The following is a 22,844-nucleotide window of genomic DNA, read 5'->3' as shown; positions in this document are numbered from 1 at the left end:
GTGTCTATTGTATGTGGCTAAAACACAATGGAGTTCCCGTGCTATAAACTCATAAGGGATTATTGTGTATACCCTAAGTTCTACCACTCAGGTAAGATCACAAGCATATCAGGAAACTGAGGACAGTGAACTCCTTTTTTCACCTCTTTGTAAAATGCTCTTTCTTCCATTCTATGGGATTTTTAGTCCCCCAAATCTTTTATCCTCTAATATCCTTCAGCATCTACCCCGATGCTTTCCCAATCTGTACTGAAGCTGAAATATACTTATATTTATATCCTGGTTTAATAAAAATTTGAGTAGTCATCTTTTTCCTTAAAATTTTACCCTTTCAAAGTATGTTTGTTTTTAAAATATTCCAGTTAAATTGATCTGTATTTGTGAGTGTCAGAAACTAGGATAGTATAACAATGCAAAAAGAAAAAAAAAATGGCATCATTAACTCTTATAAAGAAAAGCAGATAAAACAAATACAAAATTATAACTAATTATTGAGACACGCTTTACCTATTGTAATGGCATTTCTACAGGGCACCAGAAAGATGAATTATCTTGTGCCCACCCAAATAAAAACTGTGCTGAACTTACAGGAAGTAGTGTTTTGTTTTTTTTTTTTTTTGTTTGCTTGTTTTGTTTTTTTTTTAGGGCCGCACTTGTGGCATACAAGTTCCCAGGCTAGGGGTGGAATCAGAACTGCAGCTGCCAGCTAATGCCACAGCCACAGCAACTTGGGATCCGAGCTGTGTCTGCAACTTACACCACAGCTCACGGCAATGCTAGATCCTTAACCCACTGAGCGAAGCCAGGAATCAAATCCGCATCCTCAGGGATAACTGTTGGGTTCATAACCTTGCTGAGCCACAATGGTAACTCCCAGGAACTAGATTTAAATCACATTCATTCACTTACTAAGAATATAATCTTATGAAAGTTATTGATCTTTCTGATGCTTATATTTAGAAATAAGAATACCTGCCTAATTCCATCACTAAGTTGATGTGAATGTAAACAGAAGCCAATGTAAATAAAAGTATTCCTACATCATAAAGCGTTATGCAATTTAACTTTTTGGTACTAAAACCATCTCAAAATATATCTCCTAACCCAACCAATTCTATTTAATTTGAGTGGGCTGAACCAGGTCATGCCAGAATTCTTCTATCTCTGAGAAATCTAGGATTCCATGCTACCCAGTAGCCCCTAACAGTTTTTAAACATCACAAAATTGCACTTGGTGAATAGGGGAAGATCAAGGTAGGAGGGGTGGTTAGGGATTATCTTCACAGAGCTGACAGTTGAAGCTAAGAGCATGCGTGAGTTCAAGGGAAAAGAGAAAGAAAAAATGGTTTGGTTTGGAATTGAGCAAAAAAAAAGAACACAAAGAGTGGGTACATAGGAAAGGGAAATCAAGATAGTGGTGCAGCATATGGAAAGTGGAGGTAAGGAAGAAAGGTGAGCTAGTGGCACAAGAAAGAGGAGAGGATTTAGAAGGAAGCAGAAGACTTTTCATTCTAGCATTTTGGAAGGGCAGAGTCATTTTGTGGTGGTAAACTGGGGAAGAGGAAATGAAAAGAGTGGACACGAGAATGTAGGCAACTTAAAGGATTATTATCTACTCCTCTGATCCTTTCTTTTCCTTCCTTTTATTATCAAACATCTAGTACATTTTTAGAAGAGTGATGATGACAATAATTATGACCATAGCAGCTAACACATACTGAACTGATAGTGTGTGCAGGACACTGTTGCTAAGCCTTTCACATGCCATTAACTCAGTTAATTCTGACAGTAATTCTACAAGTATGTATTTTAAAGAGGAAAAAACTAGGAAACAAAAAAAAATTACTTTCATAGCATGAATAAATTGGAGAAAGGGAAACTGAACACTCAGACAGTCTTATTCCAGAGGCCATGCTCTTAACCACTATCCTAGTGAAAAGAACAAGTTTCTTTATGTTTACAAATATAAGACCCAGAAACACCTACTATAACTGGTGACCATTCAGCTTACTTTGTGAGATAAAGATATTACAGGAAGGGAAAAAACTGGAGAAAGTAATGTTTCAGAATCAGAAAAGAATGCTACGGGCAGAGAAACTTATTGTTTTCCTTAGTTGGACAAAAAGGTAGAGTGTTAGAAGGGGAGTGCTAAGGTAGAGTGCTAGAGGTAGAGTGCTAGAGTGAAAATTGACTACCTCCCTAAATAATAAAGAGCTTATGGGGGAAAAATTATAGTAATGGTTATAATTTTACAGACAAAGAAAATAATTTTGTTGTAGCTAATGTTTCTATAGTAAACACTTACGGTCTACCAATAAAAGGTAATATGACTCCACTTAATTATGCATTAATTAAATAAGCTTACTTGATAATAAATCTAAAGAATGCTTTCCTTATTCAACAATTGATATTATGTAACAACCAAAAAGATTAATTAGTTTCACAGATAAATTTCACAAGTAAAATGGGAATTAATTAGGCATTTTTCCATCATTAGGGTAAGAGATACCACATTAATGGAATTAGAGATGGTTCTTACACATGGTTATAATTGCAGCCACTATTTTCAAGGACACGTTGTCCATGGCTCTACTTTTTCTACTTTTCTTGGGAGAATCACAACTTTCTTTTGGTTGTAGCACCATATATCCTTAGGAGCCCTTAAATAGTTATAGTGAACCAGTAATTACATCATGGTTTAATTTTAGGAAGTTTTCTGTAGTATTCAGGTACCATTTTCACAGGTAAATGAAACACTGATCCTTCAGTTTGACCTGCGAGAGTCTGAGTTAGAACAGCTTAATGGAAAATGATGGAAAAAAATGTATATATATATCTCACTTATAGAACATCCAAACATCTTTCTCGTAGGCAGGATATATTCACTGGGGAAAAAAAGAAGCTAATTTCTATGGAGATCCAGAAGAAAAAAGTAATTTAACATTCAATATTAGAAATTTATTTTAGATACTGAATGCTCTACTTAAGAAAACACTGTCATCAGATATAAAGGTGACAAATATAATTTATTTTTCAAAATAGAAGAGAGCCATCTGTTTGGGGCTGATTAAATAAAAGACTATTTAAAAAGAAAGGTTAGATAGGAAATCTTTCAGTCCAATGTTTTCATTGTGGATTTTCTTCCTGTTTGCAGTGCTGTTCCCTAGGAAAGGAGAAAATTTACTAAGTGAGATAGTGAGTGTGCAGTGCTTGAGGTGTGCAAAGCATGTAAGTTTCTAATAGTCGATTTTATTATGAATGTCTATTCAGCAAGTATTCTGACAGCAGATTCTACAATTTTAAATTCTACAAAATTATGACGTATGTTATTGATAACATTTTATCAATTTTTCCTACCATTTAATTAAATATCTGCTCTAAGGGAAAAGCAATAGATTATACAAATCTTTGTGTTTTAATTACCTAATTTTAAACAACTTCAGGAGCTCTTCCACCATTAGGTAGTTGTATCTTCCATCCATCTATTCGTCCATCCACCTACTGCCAATCCCTCTATTCATCACCATCCATCCATCCATCCAACAATTTAGTTCTATGTTAAAAGTGTCTAATATATTCTAAGTAAAGATATAATTGCTAATATGCAGGTAAGAAATATACTCAGTCTTACCATATTATCTTGGGGTCAATTTCCACATAATAGTACCTCTTTTCACAAAATGGTAAAAATAATTATGTAGGTACAAATGTCCTCTCCCCATCATTTTTGATACAACTAGTACTGTTTTTATAGGGTACAATAATATTTGATTTCTTTTATCCCCCTTAGAAAGACAAGAATATAAGATAGAAATCTTGACTGAGCTATTGTTAGATGAATTTTTAGACTCAGAGGTGACCATCACTGAGCAACTGAGCTATGGACCAAAAACAGAAATGCTGTTGAATGTCTCAGACTGAGACACTGAATAGCACTCAGCTATTCAAAAAATCTAAAAACATTTGTGTGTAGTAAGGGCTCACTCATTATTCATTACTGCCTATAGTCTTATGAATATATATTAAACCAATCTAAAAACATTACAGCAATTGCAATATTTTTTTAGCAGTTGCAATATTTCAATCATGCAAAATATTTTTCTTTGTGATTCATCTCAAGTTCCTGAGTGGAAAAACGATGCTAAATCACAGACTCTTCATTGCCAGTGGAGGAGGGGGGTATGTGTTTGTCATTATCATCAAATCACAGGGATTTCTGGACAGTGTTTAACAATGAAAAATTACCAAAATTACCTCTAGTATTACTTTCATCTTGAAACTAAAGAAGGCTAACCAAGGCCATGAGTATACATCCATTTTGAAGCTACAGATACAAAAGGACTTACATTAAATATAAAATTGTTAGTAGGATTACCTGTCTCTGTTTACATAAAGAGTTTCATTATTAAAAGCCAAATAGAGTAAAAGCATGTGTGTGCGTGTGCGTGCATGTGTTCTTTCTGTCCTATACACACATGCATAGGACAAAAAGAAACATCCTTGCATCTGCTCAAAGTCACTATGTAGATCTTTTACAAGAAACCCTTGTATTTGGGCTTTTTAAAATTTTTTTTACCAAACATCTGAAACTTGGAAAACTAGAGATTAGGTTCTATAATTTTAGTCCAAAAATTAACCTTTACATATAAAATCTTGATAGAATGTGGCATCTAGCTAATCCTAAATTAAGTCCTTTGTTTTTATTTGGTGCATAAAGCCTAGATTCTTATAAACACAGAATGTTACATAACCACGCTTCAAAGGCTTCTGTAAACTAAGCAACTCACAGCAACATCTCTGCCTTCAGCGATCACACTTCAGTGAATCATCCAAGTGACCTTACTTGCTCATAAGAAACTCTGTGTACAGGTTGCAAATGTCAGAGTCTGAATTTACATTTTAAAAAGTACATCTTGCAGCAGTTTAATGAAAATATTGTGAAGACCTCGGGTCAAATCCAAGTATTTACTCATCTGTTCCCTTAGCTTTAAATATTTTTGGCCTGGATTCACATATTCTTCACAAGCCATACTTTATGATTATCCTTGCTAACATTTCAATATTGTAACAGTTTGGAGAGCCATTTGGAAAGGGGGCTGCTGTTACACTATTATTCCCACCCCCACCTCAACAGCATGCTGACAAATAATTTGAAAACATTTGATATTAGTGTTGTTAATGCTCTCAGAATCATAAGAATCTGTAAATACCAAGAGACATACCTTATAAATGAGCTGTGAGGGCTTAAAACTTAAGTGAATATATTACAGTAAACAATCCATGTGATACATCTGAAGAGTTTCCCTTTGAACAAAGAATAAGGCACATTTATATTCTACTCCAGAATGCAGAGAAATCACAGGAATTGACTTGAGTCAGTGATTTCACTTTTTCCTTTAAAAAAATTTTTTTTTCTTTTGGATGATGATGACAGGGGTCACAGAGAAGAATTTGTGGAGAAAAATTCGTAGGGGCTGATGGTGATGTACTGAGGGAGATGACGAGAGAGGTTTATCTGTGCCGTGAATTTGTGTATGATGTTCTCGTGCTACATTCTCCCCAGAAATACATCTAAATCATTTTGAACATCACAGAAATAAGCCATCATCCCAATACTACTATTGCTACCACCACAAGCCATACATATGGACTCATGAATGGAGGGAAAGAGGCATTGTGGTCTCATAGAAAGAATGTGGGCTTTGCAACACACTTCTTAACTTTCATCAGCTGTGTGCTAGAGGGAGGTTGGATAGTTACTGAAGGCCTCGGTTTCCTGATCTGTCACATAAAGCTAACACAGCCTATCTTCTGGGGCACCTGGGGATACTGAAGTAGATACTTAATAAAAATAGCTAGCAAATAGAAGACTCTCAAAAGAGGTCTCCTAACACCCACACTCTCCGCTACATCGCTCAAAATGAGGCATCATCATTTGTGCTATTCAAAATGGATCAGAAAGAGCAGTTTGTCCTAGGGGCTTAGCAGTTTTCCTTCTGATTCAATGCTGATTTGATAATGGTTTAAGTGAAGCAATGTGACTAGAGAAACACAATATTGATTCTGATGCTATAAAGGGCATTATGTTTCTTCCTTTCTCTCCAACTAAACCATGTGAAATCATAAGCAAATATACCTCATGCATTTTATCTTCCTAAGCGTGTAACCCGCCTACTTAGCCAGTGCACTGGGTCTCAGTTCTGCACCGCTCACATTGCTATCTCCTGCATGAAGGAATGTGGGTGATTACCACACTGAAGATTCGAGGCTAAAAAGACAAATGGGAGGCAGTGCACAGGCAGAGCGTTTTTGTTGTTGCTATTTTCCCCCTGGAATATGGCTGCAGATTCCTTTTGCAGAAGCTCTACTATGTCCTTTAGCAGTCATCATGAAGACCATCTTCAAAACCTTAGTGATACAAAGCTGACTCCCTTCTCAACTTTCCAAACGCATCATCTTCTTTTGAAGTGACAACTAAAAGAGTAAAGTATTGCTTCTATCTTGCCTGGGATTGCCCCCAAAATAGCTCCCCTTATACCACCATTTCTTGAGAAGACAGTCACCACATATTCCACACAGATCTGAGTGAAAGTTGATGTCTTGCTATTACATATACAGGATGTACAGGTTCAAAAAATGGAACTGCTCAAGAATTCAGACATGCTACCCACTGCAGGTTTATATTTCATAGTGACAGAGGAAGTTCAAATGACTTCTTTAGAAACTTGAAATTTGCTCTGGTACCAAATCCTGCTTTCCTGGGAATTAAAAATTTGATGAATTTCTTGACTTGATTAATACATCCAGTCTTGCCACTGTGGATCCTTCACAGAGAAAATCTGTATTCAATTCACTGGCCCTGTAGCTGGAAATACCGATGGCATAGAATACTGCGGTAAAGTCAGAAAATACAGCATAGAAATCCTAACGTTTTTGTACTTTCTATACCTGAAATGGTTCTATAATGCTGAGCTACAATGCTCTTTGAAGGTATAAGAATAAAGTCAGGAAGATGAAAAGACCAAAAAGAAATGAGATTTGTAAAAATGCTAAGGATAATAAAAAGGGACTGTTAAAGCTAAGCTAGGAACAACAAGAAGCTGAAAGAAGCGATCTATCAGCTGCTTAGGGAAGATAGTACAATCATAACATTAACACTCTGGCATTCTTTTATCTTCTCTACTAACAGGTTAGAGACAAAAGCAATGTTTTTTTTATGTTCAGTGTTAAATTTTGGATTTTAGTTAAAATTATTAACTGAATAAATAAAGAATAATGCAGATATAAGACTAGAACAGATGAAGAAAAAACTAAAAATTTTTATTTGAACGCAGATATGAGTGAAAATGCAATGGCTGCCAGAAAAGCTAAGATAACTTTTAATTCCATTAATGAGAAAGCAGTCTCAAGATAGGAGGTAAGGGGCACTCTATGTTATACTCGCTGGACCATATCTGCAATACTCTGCTGTGAGTTCTGGAGACACAATGGAGAAGAGTGTGAGCAATAAGAGAGACATGAGGGTAATGAGTCTGGAAAGTATCATAAGAATCCATTAAAGAAACCAGAGGTGTATTTGGTCTGCAAGAGGGAAGGTGAAGGAGAGGTGGTGCTGTGAGGAACCAGTTAAATGCCTTTCTGATTTGAATAGCTGGGATGGAGTACAGGCACTAGCCCGGGAGAACAGAACTAATGCATTTACATTTAAGGCTATTTAAAACAATAATAATTATAAAAAACCTGGAGTTGCTTACTTTGTGAAATAGTGAGATTCCTAGGACTGGTGTTCTAATGACTGCTATGATTTGTGGAGGAATGTATACATGGGGTTTCTGCACTGAACTGAGTCACTGGTGCACATGACACTGCAAAATCCAGAAAATTTTATGATTTCAAGCTAGAAGTTAGGGCTGCAAGTATTGATATAGATTATTAAAAAGTATGGTTTAAAGTATATTAGAAATGCTCTCCTGCTCTCCCTTCCTTAAAAAAAAAAAATCCTCATTACAGAAAAACTTATTCTATTAGATATCTAGTCCATTAGGTCTTGCATACTTTTGAGTATTCAAAGAGACTGTTATTAAAATGCAAATGTTCTCAGAGGAAGCAATAAACATAGGAATTAGTTATAGCTTGTTGACAGAAAGACAGGAATGAGAGAGACAGCAAGAGTACATAAGGTCCAAGTGGGCACAAATCTGTAGAAGATAAAGTCCTTGCAATAAGGGAAATAATATTTCTTGAAGGTTCTCCTAGAGATGTGACAGATGACTGAGGCTGCCACTGTGACTTCTATGAAGATATGGCTCAATTTTCCAAGATGTCTGTATCGCTGGCAACTTTTAATGAGGACATTTTCTAAAATGAGTCACTGATATAAAGCCTTCAGTATTTATTAAAATAGAAAATTTCTGTATGACAGGTTAACTATAGACAAATTGCTAAATTTCGGAATTTTCGATCTGTGGCAAGGTTAACAAAAACCAAACTAGACTTTCATGGACAGGGTAACTCTGCAACATTGAATAAAATTAATCCTTGGGTGGGTTTTATTTAATATAATATACATTATTATTTATGACTTAATAATATTTGTTAAAGTTACATAGACTTCAGATAATATAACTTGAGCCAAGATGTTTCTCCTAAACATCATCACTGAAATTCCATGTATTTTCCATTTGTTAATGATCTTAACTCATACTTTTTACTCCTCTAAGTATTTACTCCTCTTTGCTTTGTTATCCTCGGTAATAATACCAACTACCATTCTTTTCACTGTTCAGAGTGAAAACTTATATTTTCTTTTCTATACCTCATGTCTAAACAATAGCTGAGTTCTTTCACTACAAGAAAGTCCTTAATATACTTCCTTCTATCCAACTGACATCACGTCAGTTCATGCCCTAACTATCTTTTCTGTGTAGGGCAATTTTTCATAATTAATATCTGTACTTCTAATCTCTTTCCTCATGAAAGCTCTCCAACACGCCAGGTACATGAGAACTTTCCCTAATGCATGCATTCTTATTAAGTAGCTCCCTAGCCCAAAACCTTTTAGTGACTCACTATGAAACTACAGGAAAGAAAAAAAGCCTAAACTAATTAATGTGGCATTAAAATCTTCTATTATGTGATCTCAGTCTATCTTTTTAGCTTTATCTCTGAGTGCTTCTTTTTATGTCATTGTTCTCCAATTAATCCATTGTGCTGTCCATTATCTAAGGATATTCTATGATTTTCAACAGCTGGAATGGCCTTTCTCAATTTTTTCTATTACAATTTTATCCATTTCTCAAGGCTGAAGCTTAAAGGACTTTTCTTAATCAATCAATAGATTGATCACTTAATCAGTCACTCTGATTGAGTGACTTTTTTATGCAGGCTAAAAAGGTCCTTTCCTTGATCAAGTAATCTCTCTTACTTATTTACTTACTTTCCTTTAAGTTGTCCTCTGTTGTCCTGTGGAACATTCTTGCCCCATCCTGTGTACTGCATGACACCTTACACCCTAGTTTGGTTTTATACATCTCTTTTCCCCCACTTAGGATCAGGAACAATGCTCTGCAGACACTTGAGTGTTCTGTAAGTGCATTTTGGCTTGATAATAGTCAAAATTACATTTTGATTATATGTTCTTATTAGGTGTAAAAGGATTGAGTCTTGGGCCATTACTTTAGCAGTTTAAAGCTGAGAAGGGTTATGTATGAGTTGCTACATGCCTAGCACCTGTCTGCACCTCTTCATGGAAATGATGAGAACATATGCTTCCTGACAGTAGAGCTCTTCTTCTTCTTTTTTCTTTTTTGTCTTTTTAGGGCCACACCCACAGCATGTGGAGGTTCCCAGGCCAGGGGTCCAATTGGAGCTGCAGCCGCTAGCCTATGCTGTAGCAACATGGGATCCGAGCCGCATCTGTGACCTACACCACAGCTCATGGCCCTGCCGGATCCTTAACCCACTGAGTGAGGCCAGGGATTGAACCTGCAACCTCATGGTTCCTAGCCGGATTCATTTCTGTTGTGCCACAATGGTAACTCCTAGAGCTTTTCTTTAGTGCAAGTGACCCTATTACACTAGCAGTATCTGAGAATTCTCTGTGCTAACTGGGGAGTGTTTGGGCTACTAGCCATAGCTGTAGCCTTTTCTCTTAAAGGCTCTGATGTCCTGTGAGATGGCAATCTGGGAGGATGAGGGAGAAGATAGGGAAGCATGTCTCACCACCCTCGGTGTCACTGAGCAGCATGGGGGAGTTAGGGGATGGGGGTGGGAGGGTGGCAGATGCCGAAGGCTACTTACTGGATAACACGGCCTTGCACTCCTTTCTTGCACAGATGCATTCTGTTGGGGCAACCACTTCACCAAGGAGGCCACTTTCCGGAGACTCGGGTAATTCCTGATTAAGTGACTCACAATGACAGCATTCTTCCCCCTAGACAATTCTCTGGGGAAGTGTGACTGAATTCTGGTCAATTGGATACAAAAGGAGATTTGCTAAAGTGACTTCATTCTTGAAAAGAGACACAAATCTGTGCGCCTTTTGTTATGTCTCAAGGTGACATTTGGAAGCATGGCTATTGTCTTGCCACGGTATCAGCCTTTAGACACTGCTGGCAACCTGAGAGTTGAAAGGAGAAAGGCAGAATGGACCAGGGAACTTGATGATACAGTCACAGTGCTGGGGTCACCCCACCTCAGGGCTTTCATTGTTTGGCAAAACACATTTTTCCTTATTGTTTGAGCCAGCTGAATAGGGGGTTTCCCTTAGTGTAGCTGGAGACACTATGATACGTAAGATTTCATGTTGGCATCAGGCAACTTGCTCAGGTGGCAGACATTAATCATTGCTAGGGCTTCAGGGGAAGAACACATTATTTCTACTGCCTGCTTAAAAATCTGTGCTGCTTTGTTGCAAGCTCCTGAATCTGTCATTTTTTTCCTATGGATTGGGTAAGTCACAGTCTTTTTAAAATACACATCATGTTTCATTTCATAACAATGATCACATAATTATTAATGTTTGTCTTCTTCACTAGCTTAAAAGCTCGGTGAGGGCAATGACTGTAACTGCCAGGAAAATTCCTGCATGTCCAGCCCCTAGCACAGGGCTGGCAGACAGGTGTTCAATAAATAGATGCTTAGTAAATATCTGTGAAATTAATGAGTGGATGAGTAAATGAATAGACAGGCAATAGCAAAACATCATTCCTCCTATTTCCTTTGCTTCTATCTCCCACGCCCCAATACTTTACCAATTCAGGCCCATAAAAGTGAGCTATGGCCTCTATTTTAGGAGACAGGAAAAAGAAAAGGGAAGGAAGCTTTCTTTATGACTACTGCCTACTCGCTCAATCAGTGGAGAGGGGACAGGAGACAATTCTCACAGGCAACCTACAAAATATTCTCACAAAGAGAAATAACAATCATCTCCTGTACTGCATATTGGATCAAGATATTATTCAAGAAAATGTTCAAAATCCTACTTTAGAGCCGGAATGGAGTTTAGGATTAATCTGGTATAAGTGAACAAAGATTTATTAATCATCTATTTCAAGTCCCTCATTTTTCAGATAAAATTGAGAGCCACTGCCATCAAGATGAGCATTAGCCTTTCTTCTGCTCTATGATGTAATCAAAAACTGAACACTGATAGTCATGTTCACTGGCACCAAAAAGGATATTTTCCTGGCAATGTCGTTCCAACTCGGTAATCAGTGTAGCTCTTGCTTGGATGAAAATTGAAAACAAAAAGAAGACCTGCTCTCTCAAAAGCAATGACCTTATTGGTTTCATGCTTTTCACTCACATGGGCCTGCAAGAATTAACACATATAGTACATTTAAATAATACCCAGATGCTGCTACAGGTAAATTCTTTACAAAAAAGTTGTTTTTGTCTTTATTAACAGCCTTGTTAATTATGAAGCCAAAAGTGAAAATGCCAGCATGTTATATCGTTTGACAATGTTGCAATTTTGCCATAGCAAACTCGAAGCCAACATCAGTCTCAAAAATTGCTTAAAGTATATAAATATCTCACCAGCCACTTGCCAATTTCAAACAAATTTCAGACAGAGAATTAGGGTTGTGGCTTAGGTTTTAAGTAAAATGATATATGCTATATCCAAAGCATTTGTGTGTGAGTGTGAGTGGTGTGTGTGTGCATATTAGATCTACTTATAAGTGAATTTTCTTTAAGTCCCTAGACTAATGAGGTAAGGTACATAAAATTACTCCTCAAGACATAATGGAACATTGTTATTATATTCAGATTTCAGAAATTAGAGTTTTCTTAAAAATTTACATTATTGTATAACTTTGTCAGATTCAAAAGCAAGCTGAAGTCCTTTACAACACATAAAAGAGAAACTCTAATAAAAGAGAAAGACCAAAAAGAAATGACATCATTATATACATCACATTTTACAGTGATGAGAAGCCTTTGCTTTTTCAACCCTACCCTCCTAGTCTCACCTCTGAGAGGACTTATTTGCACAAGTACCAGGAGCACCACTCCTCCTAATTTAATAATGTGAACTAAGACTCTAGGGTAAACAGCATGCCTTTTGGTATTCAACATTGTTCCTATTGAAAAGCAGCATCATTTTGCTCTCTCTTCTGGAAATGGCGCTTCTAATAAATGTGATTAGGGCATTCGTGTCATGTAGCCAATCTTACTGAATATATAAGTACCTTTGTTCAACCATTAAAAAAAAAAAAATCAGAGACACCAAAGTAAAAACACATCAACAGTAATTTCAAACAGCACCAGTAAAAAGTAAATGGATTATAAGTAACACATACTATATGTTAATTTTTGCAAAGGGGAAAAAAAATCTGTATAAAATTTGCACCTGCTAATTACATTTTCTAAAACTTATTGAAAACCGAGATTTTAATTCCAAAGAAGAGTCAGGCTCATGAAAAATACAAAACAGCATGCAGGTATAATGGCATCTATTGAAATGACAAGTTAGAGACCAGTAAAGGAAGGAAAAAAAGGAATAAAGAAATCTCCATGTTGTCAAAGGAGTTTCTTTATGATGGCATAATTATTTATATAAAGGAAAACAGTCAAAACAATTAAGATGTTTCCACACCAATTTCCAAACTGGATTCCATGCAGAGCTTTTGTCATTTATTTTAACCAATTGAAATTAAAAATTACAAAATTTAAACAACAACAATAAGCTAACTAGGAAAGTAAGCAGGGAATTATGCTTAAGATTTTCATTATCTATTAGGGAGACTTCAGTGACATGTTTTGACAACCTGAAGTATGTCACAGGGCACTACACACTGAATAATAAAGTGCTATTTAAAAGATCTGCATATAGATTCAAATCGATTGTCATTCTAAGCATGTACAACACTGGTGACTAAAACATAACATTTAGAGGAAAGAGCTTACCTGTGGAGCTGAAAGCCAACCACATCTTTCTTCCAATTTATTCATATCCCTGTCAAAGTTATTTAGGAACTTATAGCGAAGAAGGTCGTCATCAGTTAAATGAAACTGCCTTCTTGCATAATGGTAGCTCTCGTCATTTCCTTTTCTTGGGAAGTCTAACCATTCAGGATGCCCAAATTCATTACCTACATTAGAAAACAAATATAAACATCATTAAGTAACATTAGCATTTGTTATTAAGATAACTCAATAATTATAGGTTTTAAAGTCCTTGAAATCTATTTAAGTTATAATTTACTATAGCTGTGCCTAAAAATGATGTACAACCCCAGTTCTGAAACAGCATAGTCTAGTAAGGACAGCATTTAGACTCAGAAGCTCAGAGTCCTGCTTCAGCCTGGACATATACTACGGCTGTTCCACATCTCATTTTTCTCATGCACAAACTGAGAACAGTATCTCTGTCATCTGTATTTCATCTCTGAGATAATCTCTGAAATCTCTGAGTAATTTCCAAAATCTCTATTCCTATAATCTCTGAAATCTCTACAGTGTTTTACAATTTCCAAAGGCTTTGTATGTACATTATTTTTTATCCTCAAAGGAACTCTCTATTACATCCATTTCACAGATGAGAGATCCAAAGCTCTGGGCAGTAAGGGATTTGTCCAACCTCACAGAGATAACAACTAGAAAAGCAACCATTAAAATTTAGTTCTTCTCATTAAAATCCAAAGTTCTGTGTGTTTTAAACTTCAGGTGCTAAAAAAAAAAAACCCAACTCATCACTTTTTTACTAATTTTCCCCATTCCTTTCTCATATCTATGTGCTACTATTAGACATGTATCTTTAATTTAAATGTGTCTGTATGTACATGTACATGTGTGGGGGTGGCTGGGACACTTGGTTGGGAACCCATGTAATATTATTTCTCATTATAATGATGAAACCAGAAACCAAATACAGTATAAAAAAGAAAAAATAACACATACATGCTACACATTCTTCATCGTGAAAATCAAATTTAGATAGCAGTGCTCTAATAGATTGGCTTGTATTACTTTTGCCGGGTTGGATTTCTACTTCTTTTTTCCCCTAAAAATTAAACACTATTTTCCAAAATTGACTTGCATTTGCCACTTTACTGCTGTAATTTTCTAAGTCACAAATTTCTCCCTTGAGTTAGAAAGGACACAGCTGATACAAGTGTATCCATTTTCAACAACCCAGAAGTTGAAATTGTCCAAATTTATAGGTAAGGAAACTGAAGCACAGATAGATATTAAGTAGTAGGGTCTACAAATCAACAGTCTGATTTTAGCACACTGACTCTTGATTACACTCTACCATATTACTCAAAAGCAGACACCATGGAAATATAGTGCTAAGAGTGACCAAACTCTCATATGTAGACAGAGATTTCAAGATAATGGAATGATGTGCATGGAGTGAGAATGTGAGAGGCAGTGGGGAGTTTGGTTTAGCCATAAAATAGGGCTTGTGGTGATGAAAAGAAGTGGGGGAGGCAGGATGAACTTAGATCAGGATTGGCCTTAATCTTTAGACCTAAAGCTATTTTTAAATAACGGGATGCAAAGTTCAAATGTGTTTTTTATTAAAATGTCTCTGGGAGGAGTTCCCGTCGTGGCGCAGTGGTTAACGAATCCGACTAGGAACCATGAGGTTTGGGTTCAGTCGCTGCCCTTGCTCAGTGGGTTGATGATCCGGCGTTGCCATGAGCTGTGGTGTAGTTGCAGACGCGGCTCAGATCCCGCATTGCTGTGGCTCTGGCGTAGGCTGGTGGCTGCAGCTCCTATTCGACCCCTAGCCTGGCCTGGGAACCTCCATATGCCACAGGAGTGGCCCAAGAAATAGCAAAAAAAAAAAAAAAAAAAAAAAAAAAAAAAGTCTCTGGGAGTTCCCATTATGGCTCAGTGGACACGAATCTGAATAGCATCCATGGGGATGCAGGTTCGATCCCTGGCCTTGCTCAGCGGGTTAAGGATCTGCTGTTGCTGTGATGTTGCAGTGAGCTGTGGTATAGGTTGCAGATGTGGCTCGGATCTGGAGTTGCTGTGGCTGTGGCGTAGGCCGGTGGCTACAGCTCTGATTTGACCCTCGCTTGGGAAACTCCATATGCCATGGGTGCAGCCCTAAAAAAAAAAAAAAAGATTAAAAAAAAATGTCTCTGGTACAATGTGGAAAAGACAATAGATGCTGGAAATAGTTGAATGGTAAGAAAGTTAACATGGAATTCAAAGTATAAGATAAGAAATGACCAGATGCACTGGGAATGGAGAAGAGAATGATGGAATCGTATGGTATTTTTGAGATGGAAATTACAGGATTTGATGACTGCCTGCTGCATGAATTTTAAATCCAGTGAGGAAATTTATGAGTGATGTGAATTTAGGCAAATGAATCTCTTCAGTACTCAGTTTCCTCATCTTTAAAAGAGGATATACATTTGTTTCATAACAGCTCTTTTAAGATTCAAATGAAGTAAGTAAGGCATTTGGTGCAGAGTCTGGCAGCCAAAGCCTTCAATGTGTAGCAGCTTTTACATTGTACACTGATTACTGATGTTGCATAGGAAAGACTGACACAAAGGGCAGCAGGTGAGAGTTAACTACAAAACCAAGATTTCTGGCTCCCATCATTCTGAGGAGGGAACTGAACAACTTTGCAGCAGACCTACAAACAACCACGATGAATTCAAGGCAGCCATTTGGCTCCTCTTCACTCAGTTTCATGGTACTACATTATTACTTTATTTAAAGTGCAGAAATTCTACTCTGATGCATTTATTCATATATTTAATAATACAAACACATTTCCCTAAGCCAAATATTAATATTCTTTGAATTCCCTAATAAGTTAGATCTTAAAAGGCAGAATTGAATGTGAAAGTAATTTTGCTTCAAGACACACAGTTGATAGGGCAAAAATCAGGTTAGAATCCCCTCTATACTTTCTTCCTTCATTATCCCTCATGTCCATTCTGCAACCTCTAAACAAGCTTTCAGGGGTTACTTATAGTTAAACATATGTGTTATGTGCTGTAGCTATATATACACAAATATATGATATATATTGTATATTTATGCTACATATTATATATATATTTTTTTTATAGTATGTATATAGTATACAGTTGATTATATTCCAGCCAAAATTAACATGTTAAACAATCTTCTTAAATTACAGTTCTTTTCCGGCTGAAACACAACTGAGGACCTCCTCATCTCCTAATTTCTTTCTAGTCTTCTAGAAAAATGTGACCCAGGTCACAATTTATGTTGCTTGCCATTTTCTATAACTGCCTTAGGTGGACCAATGAGGTGAAAACATACGTTTTTCTCCAGTGTATGATTTAGCTTCTCTCTTAGTATTCCTCCTTAGAAGACTAGTTTTTATCAGTATAGAACTGAATGATGAGTTTGACCAAAACTATTGGAAGCAGTATAAACCTATCTCATGATCTGATTAAAAGCTGAGTACTTGCCTCCCCTACACACACACACACACACACACACACACACACACACACACATACACTGGAAGCCTCAAGGATTCCTAGACTCCATTTAAAAACTGATGCAATGGGAAATTATATTATCACTCACCTCTAACAATCTATCATGAAAATTCATATGCTTATAATCTATAGAGTAAATAAGGATTGGAGTAGCACAATTAAAATTAAATGAGGTAACACATGCAAATTATTTAGAAGAGTACAAGACACATATGTGGCTCAATAGATACTACTACTATTTCAGTATTATATTTTCTTTTATTTATTATTTTTATTTACAAGTAATATACCGATACATTGTTTTTAATAACACAATTAAGTATACACACAATATTTGAAATCTTATCAGACAACCACATTCGTGTGTTGAAATCATAATCCTCAATGTGATAATCTTAGGAAGAGGGGCCGTTAGATGGTGTTTGAAGGGGCCTTTGCAGCCCTTATGAATGGGATTAGTGCTCTGATAAATTAGATATTCCACTGAGCTCCCTTTCTCCTTCCACCACAAAGTGACACAACTAGAAGTCTATGACCTGGAAAAGGGCCCTCACACAACCATGTGGGCACTCAGACTCCCAGTCTCCAGAAATTGTGAGAAATACATGTTTATAATTTGTAAGCTACCTGGTCTTTAGCATGTCATTATAGCAGCCCAAGCCAACTAAGAAAACACCATTTCCCTTTTGGACAATATTCTATTTATTTTCATTTATGTCTAAAGAAATAGCTATATATCTTATCTATATCTCTATACCCATACCTATACTTTCATATCTATCTGCCTACCTAGCTCACCTACCTACCTATCTGTCCACCTAAAACTTGTTTGTGAAAAAAGTAGATTTATACTATATGCTATTTGAATTTTAATATTAAGCATTTTCCATGTTAATAAGTATATATCACTATAATAGTATTCCATTATGTGAATAAAATGCAATTTTATTTAACTATTTTCCTCATCTTAGTTACTTTGGCTTTTTCTTATATTTTCCAGTCTTATAAATGCATCTCTGTAGACTAGTCTGATATTTCTCTAACATAAACTGAATAAGTGTAATAACTGTTCAAAAGGTAAACAGCAGATAGAATTGTAAGAGAAAACATTTCCTAAGTTTTAAACATTACTAATTACTTGAAGATACAGGCACAAGCTAGCCAGGTGTTGCTGAAAATAATCTTCAAATTATATTCCTTGATTTATATGTTCATTTACTTTAAAAGTATTTTTTAATAATTTGAATTTAACATTTAATTTTAGTGCCCTCTAACATACACTGATCTTAAATATTCATTTATTTTTTTCAATAACATCTAAAAATTATTAACTATTAAGAGGAAAATTTGTGGAGTTCCCGTCGTGGCTCAGTGGTTAAAAGAATCCGACTAGGAACAATGAGGTTGCGGGTTCGATCCCTGGCCTCACTTAGTGGGTTGGGGATCTGGTGTTGCCATGAACTGTGGTGTAGGTTGCAGAATCGGCTCAGATCCCACGCTGCTGTGGCTCTGGCATAGGCCAGCAGCTGTAGCTCCAATTGGACCCCCATCCTAGGAACCCCCATATGCCGCAGGTGTGGCCCTAGAAAAAGGCAAAAAGACAAAAAAAAAAAAAAAAAAGGAAAATTTGTTACATGAGGGCAAACTAAATACTTGGAGAAAATAGAAGAAAAAGATAAAACTGGGAAAATATTTGGTATCATAATCCAATTTAGAATTTTGCATGTCATTGCTTTAAGGAACATTCCACTAAGCATACTTACATGAAAACGAACTTCTGAGTTAGAAGAAAGAACTGCTTAAAAAAATACAATATGAAAAAGACCTTTATTCTATTAGAGAATAATTTATTAGTCTGTTACAGACTAATAAAGATTCTCTGAAACTTTTCTCCTAGATACTTCTTTTCAAACTGAAAGATACAGAAAGTTGCATACAACAAAGAAATAGATAGAAAAATTATATTAGTGATTGCAGACAAAACATTCTACAGAGTGGCTTTTGAATGTTATCTCTGTTGTAAATGATCTGACAAGGGGCAAATTAAGTTTAATGTAGACAAACGCAACATTAAATTTCATATTTGGTTCAAAACTGTAAACACAAGCATAAAATAAATGGAGGCAAATCACAGAAAGACTTTCAAAGTGACCTTGGAAAAACAGTGAACCATTCTCAGACTGAACAGAGAAAACTGGAAAATGCCCGTTAGCTTCTTAGACTAGCTCACAGCTCACAAACCTAACGAAGAAAAATACTATCATTAAAACAAGTTAAGAATGTTCTTCTCAGCCATGGTCTACAAATTACTTAGGAAATGTGGCAGCACTTGAGACAGTACAGTGAAATATGGCCACCCAAATAAGCTTATACGTAAGGGCTGCTGTATATAAAGATGGATAAGAAATCTAAATTTATTCTGGTAATGGCAAAGACAGTAATTGATTTGTTTTAGTACAGATAACTTGATGGAATAGGGAACACATGATCTGAATCAGCATTTTAATTTAACCAAATTAAAAAATATGTGTGTATACATATTTCTAAATTATACATAAATATATGTTATGTTTACATGCATACATAATATATGTATATATTCCTCAATGAAAGAAAGCAACAGGCATTTCTAACCTGAGGTTCATGCATTCATACTGATTCCTGATATTTTATGCAAAATGTTGTATATATGTTCATCTGACCTGTGCATTTTTCTGAGAAGAAAAAGGTTTTTTACAGATTCTCCAGGCATCTGAGTCTTAAATAGGATAAGAAGTACTCACTGCATTAGAATGTTAGGAACTAGAAGAATGGAACGCAAGTAAGGGTTTCTAAGCTATAAAGAGGGAAAAAAAAAAAAAAAAAGTAGAAGCCTAAATTGAGGAGAGCATTTTAAAAATCTTTGGCTGGTTTATTCAACAGATAAGAGGTTTAGAAAAGTCACATTTAAACTAACTCTAGCGCAGAGAGGCAATGAGTGTGACTCCTGAGAACAATACTTCCCAAGTCCCAAATATGCATTACAAGTAACCTAGCACTAACCATCAAAGCAGGCTCTTTCCGCTCATTAAATTATGATTAGGATCACTCATGTAATACATGGGATGGTACTCGTTTCAAAATGAAGAGAGGATGGTAATTTTTTGAGCTGTCACTTGGGACATTTTGTAAGAAAATTCACACTTCATGCCATGATTCATTGCATTCAATATAGTAACAGAAGTGGGTGCTTCCAGAAATGAGAAGGCTGAAAGCTTTGGGTAAACAACTTTAAAAATAAAAACAGGGGAGCAAGTGACTAACATTGCTATAGTTAATTAATGATTCTGGAAAATTCTACAAAGTTTTTCTCTCCCTTTCCATTTCCTCTGTAAATGGCACCATTCAAGTCTGGTTAATTGTGAAAAGCCTCTAAGCACGAAATTCCTATTGGGATTTCTTTTCCTGTAATTAATTTTTTGCTGTTTGATGTAAAGGTCCAAACTATAAATTGACAAGAAGCCAGCTGGTATAGTGATGAAATTCGAGACAATACAACTAATGAAAAAAGCCTCAGCTCTGTTAGCTGAACATTTTGATTAGCCAGTTTGTGTATTTTGTTTCTCTAAACTGTAATGCATACTAATTTTACCTAGGAATTAATTAAAGTTTGTCACAGCCTCCATGTTGTGGATGTTAGGCAACTCTTTGTTGATACCAAGTTTATGTATATATGAGAATAAGATACAGTTTTAATGAGAGTATAAAAAACTTTAGCTCCTATTCCTCTTAACTGTACTGAAAACTAACTCTTAAAAGGAAGTATCTATTTTATTTTTTATTTATTTATTTTTTTTAGGGCTGCACTTGCAGCATATGGAAGTTCCCAGGGTAGGGGTCCAATCTGAGTTGTAGCTGCTGGCCTACACCACAGCCAGAGCAATACCAGATCCTTAACCCACTGAGTGGGGCCAGGGATTAAACCTGTATCCTCAAGGATACTAGTCAGATTCGTTTCTGCTGAGCCATGATGGGAACTCTGGAAGTATCTACTTTAAAATCAAATGCTTTGGTCTTTCTCAAGGCTATCAAGTCACCAGAAGTTGGGGGCACATCATAAAATACCTTTCTATATTAGGGAGTGTGATTCCCTTTTTAGAAAAATAAATTTGCTATCCAATCCTTTGACTCATCTTTGACACTGATCAATCACTATGGCTCTGGGCAGGGGCTACACCTAATGTTTCTTCTCCATTCTCCACAGCATCTTTCTCTGTCCTATATCTACAACAGGGACCCCTTAAATATTTGTTAAGGTTGGATGTTTCCCTCTATAATTGATAAAGTTCTAACATGTTCCCATGTACTATACCTATAACAGAGACTCCTTAAATATTTGTTAAGGTTGGATGTTTCCCTCTACAACTGATAAGGTTTAACATCATCTTCTGTGAGGCACAGAAGCAAAATATCACAATCAGATGCAGAAGATGAGATAAAGGGTGGCATGTCAGCTGAGGCAAGCCAAACAAAAGTCAGCAGGGCTGCTGGGATTTCCCAGTAAAGTTTAACACAGCCTCCACCCTGAGGATTTTAGGTAACTCTTGGTTGACATCAAGTGAATCTATATATATATGATTTAAATACACGTTAAATATTAATGTATATGTGTATGCATATACAGTGTAGTCCTAATGAAAATATTTTTAAAAACTGAATAAACTTTAATGACCATTCTTAACTGTACTGAAGACTATTTTAATCAAATGCTATGGTCTCCATGAAGCCTCCCTCATGCACACTCTTCCTTCAAAAGGCACAAGTCAGTGATTATATTCTGAGCCCCGCGACTCCCAATATTGGCCACATGCTCAACTATAAGACGAGAGAATCATTTTAAAACTACTGAAGTGTATCCTGTGTACCAGATAACATGCTCAGTATACATCAGCATGGTCCCTGTCCTCATAGAGCTTACAATCTAATAAGGAAGAAAAGAATTAAACAACTATAGAAATACCTATTTCCTTAAAGAAGAGGGGGTCAGGGAGAGGGCTCAAAGAAGACTTAAGGGATCAGTAAGACTTAAAACAACAAAAATCATAGGGAAGGAAGGGCGAGAATGGTAGTAAATCTCTTCCCAGAGCAAATGTACACACCCTGAGATGACAGTGCAGCAAGTTAGAGAGGAGACGCCTGAAATTATGTCAACATACAGGGAAGGGGGGGAGAGTCTGAGGAACTCAATGCTGAAAATCTAGAATTCTACTTGGTGTGAAAAAAACAAAAATTCATCTTTGCATAGTAGCCATGTGTATAAGCTTTTAGATGCATAAAAAGTAACTGATAGCATGGGAATGGATAGAATTGCCTGGGGAGAATACGAAGGGCAGAGCGGCAGAAATGAGTAAAATGACAAAGCCTGAGGACCACTCATATAGCTAGTTGGGGCAGAGGAAGAGGGGCCTGGAAAAGCGTGCAGAGGAAGGCCAGAGAAAGAGGAGGAAAACCATGGTGAGAGAGGAGAGACTGACCTCTAAGGAGTGCTTCCCAGAGGAAACAGTGGTCAACAGCAGTAAATGCTAGGAGCCAAACTAGAACCTGAAGGCCTATCATTGATTTAGTAACAAGAGAGGACACTGATAAAAGGAAAGAGTAATAGCAGTGATGCCTGATGGTAAAACCAAAGGACTGAGAACTGTTTTTCTGTTTATTTATTCTACGATTTTTCTGACAAGTAGTATTTAACTAAATACCTGGGAGAGATTAGTTAATCTTAGTTGTATGTAAGCTTTGTATTTGTAAATTTTAATTTCTGAGGTATTTTACGCTGTGTGAGTATTTCCTATCCTAGGATATTAAAGAGATTAGTATACCATTAAATGTCCTTAAAATTCCTATAACAGATTTACAAAT

The 22,844-nt window shown here is 36.3% G+C and overlaps 1 protein-coding gene across 1 annotated transcript in view; it reads right to left on the bottom strand.

The window, feature by feature from the left end:
- GBE1 (1,4-alpha-glucan branching enzyme 1) overlaps positions 1 to 22,844 on the bottom strand; it is a 275,246-nt gene that overhangs the window by 20,930 nt on the left and 231,472 nt on the right. The window contains exons 13-14 of the mRNA XM_021070783.1: positions 13,411 to 13,595; positions 11,682 to 11,812 (exon numbers count right to left, since the gene is read on the bottom strand). Coding sequence (XP_020926442.1) covers positions 11,682 to 11,812; positions 13,411 to 13,595 — 316 coding nt within the window. The remainder of the gene's footprint in view (positions 1 to 11,681; positions 11,813 to 13,410; positions 13,596 to 22,844) is intronic.

The sequence above is a fragment of the Sus scrofa genome, chromosome 13, assembly GCF_000003025.6.
Source record: "Sus scrofa isolate TJ Tabasco breed Duroc chromosome 13, Sscrofa11.1, whole genome shotgun sequence".
NCBI classification, from domain to species: Eukaryota; Metazoa; Chordata; class Mammalia; order Artiodactyla; family Suidae; genus Sus; species Sus scrofa.
The sequence above is the reverse complement of the archived record's forward strand: the minus strand, read 5'-3'. Positions and strand labels throughout refer to the sequence as shown.